At 42.5% G+C, this 6,320-nt stretch overlaps 1 protein-coding gene across 1 annotated transcript; it reads right to left on the bottom strand.

The window, feature by feature from the left end:
* Positions 1–2,203: 2,203 nt before the first annotated feature.
* LOC138190904 (uncharacterized) lies at positions 2,204–5,674 on the bottom strand. Its single transcript, XM_069135594.1, has 5 exons — positions 5,513–5,674; positions 5,034–5,405; positions 3,438–4,965; positions 2,865–3,110; positions 2,204–2,757 (listed from the first exon to the last, which is right to left on the bottom strand). The coding sequence occupies exons 1-5, from the start codon at positions 5,672–5,674 to the stop codon at positions 2,204–2,206; spliced, it is 2,862 nt and encodes a 953-aa protein (XP_068991695.1).
* Positions 5,675–6,320: the final 646 nt, after the last annotated feature.

Genomic DNA, 6,320 nt, shown 5'->3' with positions numbered 1-6,320 from the left:
CGCATTAAAATCTTTTATCTCGCTGCAATCGGGAAGTTAGTAGTTGCACGAGATATCTAGGAAGCTCGAAGCATTGTGAAGAATATAACCCTGGTTTCGCGCTCTGAGACAGACGGTGATTTAACTTGTGGACGGAGGTCGCAATGCGAAGAAGCAAAATCGGCTTTGAAAACATTGATCACTGAAGTGACTATAGATATTGGACAAGAGACTGTGCTTGGAAGATTGAATGAGACCAAAATGAGGTTGAGTAATTTGGTCGAGGGTGTAACAGTCGAAGTGTGTAGATTTTTTTTCTTATCAAAATAATTACCGTCACGCAGAGTAGCTTCTTCTTCACATTAAAAATTTAATTAGCTTTAATTTTACTAATCACCGACATATGTGTTGGTTCATAGTGCAATGATTTTTATCATGACGCTGCTGCTGTAGATGAAATTGTCATGAGTGATAACTCGGCGAACAGCTATTGGTTTACGTGGGCGGCGGAAATTGAAGTGGAAGTTAATGACGCTCTAAAAGAGGTTGGCGATCGTGAAAATGCTCACTATCTTCCGCGATTAGCAGACCGTCTTTTGAAAGACGTTAAATTGATCCCGCTCTGGTCAAACATTTTTCGCGATAAGTTTGACTACGGCCGTGTACCGGCTTCCAGTGCTGCAGTAGAGGGAGAGTTTAATAAAATCAAGACCCACCTCTTAAAATATTGTGCAACGCCAATGAGGGTAGATGTCGTTTTGCAGAAGCACGGAGACTATATAAATAGCCGTATTAAGATAGCTAGTTCTAACTTAGCTCGTAATGATGATTCATCAGTACCTAGACATCAAATAGAGGACATAATCAGGGACGAAGAAACACAATCCAAAATATATTCCAATCAATGTCGTAAGTTTTTAATTGCATTTTTAATTTAACTACACGGTCGACTAGTTAGTTCTGTGATTAACGTATGTTTCAAAAAATTCAATCAAATGTCAGTCCGTTTGTTGGAATATATTAATATTCTGAGTTTAATTACATTAGAACGATAAATTCGATTGAATTTCCTCCAAATACATGTATAAATCACAAAGATAATTTAAACAAATTCAATTACCCAATGCAAGAGTAATCCGTAATTTTTTTTAATTTGCCGTCATAAACGTTATTACTCATTGAAATCATTGACACATTACAAAAGTGAGTTGAAATTGAAGTTTTTTCAAGTATACTGCAGAAATGTCATTGGTGATTAGGTTATTTTTAATAACAAATCATAAAAGTAATGAGTAATTGTATTTTTTTAATTAAAATTTTTTCAACATCGATTCAGGCGTGCAGGATAAATCTAAAAAAATTGAGGATATACCATCGACAGCGTCTAAGACTTTAGAAAAAACAAATAGTCCCGATGATGTTGAATTAGATTCATGTCCTGCATGTACCACTCATGGAAAGCCATCAGGTGCACACTTCTGTGTCATATGCGAAACACCAGTACGTGCTCTACGCCAATGTTCTATCCCTGTGGAAAATAGCGAAGAAGGATATGGACAACGTCGACTTTGCGTTGCCTGCAGCCGTACGCGAAGCGTGCCGCAAATACTTGCAACACGTGAGGTAGAAGATGTTGCAAATTATCTGCAGTTGCCTGAATTACTTTATTAGGAGAGGAAATGGTTAGATAAATTAGAGAACAGTTTATATATATTGTTAGGAAAATGAAACTCGGGAGAGACAATCTTATGGAGAACAAGGTTTATTCCGGACTAGACGCTTCAGTAGACTGAGTACGAATGAATTCAATTCATAGAGCTCAAGTATATATGTGGATAATGAGATGGCCGGGAGAGGGGATAATCCTGTATGCCTGTGGTGTTACACGCTCTGCGTGTGTGGGTATCTTAACACGGTCCTTCTGACGATGCGGTCATCCTCGAACGCATTTGCATACCTATACGAACTATTCTGAAACAGATAAGGACTCTGACAGCATATCTGGTGCTGTCCATGTACATTAGTAAGACACGAAATATAATAAAAAATTTTTTTTTTTTTTTACAAGTCCGGTCTGCGTTTTTCTGTTGCTGAATACACAGCCAACAGAAATGGCAGATTCCATTACAGGACTTTGTTGCTGAATACACAGCCAACAGAAAAAGCAGATTCCAATGCAGGACTTTGTTGCTTAATACACAGCCAACAGAAATAGCAGATTCCATTACAGGACTTTGTTGCTGAATACACAGCCAACAGAAAAAGCAGATTCCATTGCAGGACTTTGTTGCTGAATACACACCCAACAGAAAAAGCAGATTCCATTACAGGACTTTGTTGCTGAATACACAGCCAACAGAATCCTTAGCTTAACGACATGAGCAGTCTGTTCTGACTGGGTAGGCCATCTTCTCATCTGATCTGATGAGCGTATAACTTTGCGTCCAGTCTGCAAGTTGTGGAGCTCATATCGATGGTTGTCTGGTGTTCCAATAACTTTAAATGGTCCATCATATGCTTTCCTAAGTTTGCCTTGAGTGTTATTCGACTTGATACACACCAAATCAGAAACATCGAACTCAATCATTGGTCTATGTTCCTCGTTCCATTTCTCGGTATATTTTTCGGCATATAGTTGGCTGCGTTTAATCGCCAGTTGGCGTTTTTCATCAATCGATTCGTCAGAAGTAATTGATACTGCTTCTGCGACTGCGTCCGTACGTGGGACGTCCGTCCGACCGGTTAATAGTTCTAACGGTGTAAAACCCGTCGCCGACGCTTTCGTAATATTAGAGGAATGTTGAATCTTTGTTAATTCTTTTGTCCAATCTGTTTGGGCTGTTACGATTTTTTCACGGATGCCTTGAATCATTTTTCTACGGTACCTATCCCCCTGTGATTGCCAGTGGTTGTGTAGTGGATCCTTGTTCCTGTTAATGTACAGTAACCCGACACTATATTGGAATCAAACGCCTTTCCGCGATCGACATGAACCAGCTTTGCGGCGCAAAATAATGAAGTTTGCAATTCGAGCATTGCTATGATATTAACTGCGTTCGCGGCCGGGGCACTTTTTAGGATGCAGAATTTAGTGAACTCATCTACCAATGATAGCACGTACCTCTGGCCATCTATGGTAGATAATGGTCCTAAAAAGTCTAAGTAGATTGTATGGAACAGAGTCTTCGCCCGTTCGCGGAGTGTTAGTTTGACTAATGATTTACCTCTGTTCCCTTTGCCTAGCGTACAGTTTAAACACCGTCTTGCGTATTTCACGATTGTGTGTCTCATTCTGAGGAACCAGTATGTTTTCGACGCTACCTCATACCCTTTCTCGCCAGATACATGTGACAAATCGTCGTAATATGTACGACAAATTCGGAGCCTGTCTGCCGCCGGTACATACCACAAAAGTGTCTCTTTTCCGCCGGGGGTGATCATTCGTTGATACAACATACCGTCCTTAACTGTGTATAACTTGCGCATTTCTGCGTTCTGGTTTTCTCTTATTTCCTTTATCATTTTTTGAACTTCATCTTCCTTAGCCTGTTCTGCTACCAACCAAGGAATACAATTCCTTCTCATAATCATAACTAGGTTTCGGCTCAAGTAATCAACGTGTGCGAGTTTCTTTCCCGCACGATACTCAATTTCAAATTCGAAGTCTTGTAGATAGGTCCACCATCTAGCCACTCTCCCATTGATATGACGTTTTACCATTGTGGATTTGACTGCGTCACAATCCGTGACAACCTTGAATTTAATCCCCAGCAGATAACATCTAAAGTGTTTAACTGCAGTTACGACTGCTAATGTTTCGAACTCATAAGAATGACGCTTACTTTCTTGAACTGAATTTTTCTTACTGAAGTAGGCTACCACTACACGGTTTTCCCCATCCCATTGCATAAGGATGGCGGCCACTCCTATACTGCTGGCATCGGTGTGAAGTTCTGTTGGTTTTTCATGGTCAAATATTTTGAGAATTGGTTTGCTAGTTAATATTGTGATGATTTTAACTCTCGCTAGTTCGCACTCACTCGTCCAGTTCCAGGCTGCGTCCTTTTTCATCAGCGCGGTAATAGGTGACATTTGTATCGAGAAGGCTAGAATGCATCTTCTGAAGTAATTTGCGAGACCCACAAATTGTCGTACTTGTTTGATACAGTTTGGAACGGGACATTGTGTAAGCGCTTCGATTTTCTTGTCTGTTGGGCGTATACCAGACGCAGATATCTCGCGACCCAGGTACTCTATTTTTGTTTCAAAAAACCGACACTTCTTATAATTTAGTGAAAAGCCGGCGCTCGTCAGTGCTTGGAGTACAACTTGCAAGTTACGCAAACCCTCATCGATGGTCTTTGACGGAATCAGAACGTCATCTAAGTATACCAGGGTGATCGTGTAACGTAAGTTTCCGAGAGCGTTGTTTATAGCTCGTTGAAACGTGGCAGGAGCATTAGCTAGACCAAACAGCATTCGCAAGTATTCGTATTGCCCATCCGGCGTTACGAATGATGTTTTATCCCGTGATTCTTTAGCTATTGGCACCTGGTAGAACCCTGAAGCCATGTCAAGACTCGTGAAGAATATTCCGTTCCCTAGGCGATCCAACTGGTCGTCTATCCGCGGTATTGGGTAACGGTCCTTTACTGTAAGTTCATTGAGCCGTCGGAAGTCGTGACACATGCGATCTTCATTTTCATTTTTTCGCACTAACAACGTAGGGCTTGCGTACTGTGAGTTACTTGGTTGTATGATTTGATGTTTTAATAAACCTTCTATGATTTCTCGAACCTTTTTTCGTTCAGCTAGGAACATACGGTATGGGCGATAAAAAAATGTAGCATCACGTTTGAGCTTTATGGTGAGATCCGCGTTGTTGATAGTGGTTAGTTGGATTCCCGTTGTGATATTCCTTTCAAATTTGTCAAGAAGATCTAATAGTCGCGATCGGTCCGCTCCGGTCAGTCCTGTCTGTATGTCCTGTTTGCGAAATGCCGAAACCGTGGCGTGACTACTTCGAATAGCTTCCTCTGCGTGCTCGCGCGTACGACTTTGAGCCCCTCAGCATCATATGTGAACGCAAGTCCGTGGTCCATGACATCGCGTCCAATCAGTACATCCGTTGGCATATCGCCGTCATTAACGATATGTAACGTGCAGATAAAGTCAACGGCCTTAAGTGAAACTAGCGTTTCTACTATTTCGGTTGAGGTGATTGTACAGCCACCCAGCCCTGAGAGTTCCAACTTTCGTGGAGTGCGTGTTAAGTTCCAGCGCGTAACTGTTTGATCCGATATCAAACTACAGTCGCCCCCAGTATCGAGCGAGCAAGAAAACACCTTGTTTTTAGTAATGATAATCTCGTCGCTCCTACGTCCCAGTTTTGAAAATGCGTGGACTCCTTGGTCGGGTGCTCTTTCCTTTTTAAAACAATTTGATTCGATGTGCTCTGGTTTCTTACAAAAGTTACAAGTTACTGCGAACCGTTCGCTCTCTTTACTAGATCTCAACTCTCGCTTTAACTTACGACACTCATGCCGTTTATGCCCGGGGATTCCGCAATGATGACATTTGAAAGTCTTTGTTTTGGATTCGAGAGCTTGGCGCTTACTGGCCGGCGGACCCGGGCTTGTGATGCCACTATCACAAGCGTGTTGTTTACTTGTTGTCGGCTTGGGACTATGATCATCGTGTTATCGCTTAGAACTTGTAATCTCGGCGTCGAAATGACTCAGATGCTCGTAAAGCCTAGCCATACTACTAGGTTTACAGGCGTGCAGGCTATCGCGAACCCTTTGTTCATCAATTAAATCAATTACGATTCCTACTATTGTTCTTTCTGGTATATCCCATCCCAGTCGAAAAAGCAAGTTATGCTTGTTACGGGCGAAGGAAGCAAGCGTTTGATCCCGGCGCGTAGTGTTATTCACAATGTCCCGGATCTCGTGTACATAATTCCTGACTGTCGGGAAGGTATGAGTTAAAGATATACGGAACCCCTCCCACTCTCGATTATCAGGGGTCCAGGTCTCCCACCAAGTCTTGGCATCGCCAAAGAGATTATTCTCTGCTCTGCCAAGAAGCTCTGTATCCGTCCATCCATGAGTGCGCCGGAGTTTCTCCAGTTGCTGACACCAAGGCCGTGTACCCAGCACTCCTACTCGGGTTGAACGGCGGCACTGCGACGACTTCAGAGGCCTGTTTTGCGTTCCTCACCAAGGATTGCATAAATGTTCGAAAATCACTCATCTCACTCGAACCCGAGGAAGCGCTCGAACGACCGTCACGTCTGCCCGAAGGCTTTATTGGGATCTCGAGTCCACTCGCGAAAAAGT

Source organism: Neodiprion pinetum, chromosome 1 (assembly GCF_021155775.2).
Source record: "Neodiprion pinetum isolate iyNeoPine1 chromosome 1, iyNeoPine1.2, whole genome shotgun sequence".
Lineage (NCBI taxonomy): Eukaryota > Metazoa > Arthropoda > Insecta > Hymenoptera > Diprionidae > Neodiprion > Neodiprion pinetum.
The sequence above is the reverse complement of the archived record's forward strand: the minus strand, read 5'-3'. Positions and strand labels throughout refer to the sequence as shown.

Bases quoted from the DNA above. Each gene is read 5' to 3' on its own strand.
- LOC138190904 (XM_069135594.1), bottom strand. From the start codon at position 5,674: ATGATCATAGTCCCAAGCCGACAACAAGTAAACAACACGCTTGTGATA. The intron at 5,406-5,512 runs GTAAGTTAAAGC...TGTTTTAAAAAG, and splicing joins GCATAAACGGCATGAGTGTC to GAAAGAGCACCCGACCAAGG. The intron at 4,966-5,033 runs GTACGCGCGAGC...TTTCGCAAACAG, and splicing joins ATGCTGAGGGGCTCAAAGTC to GACATACAGACAGGACTGAC.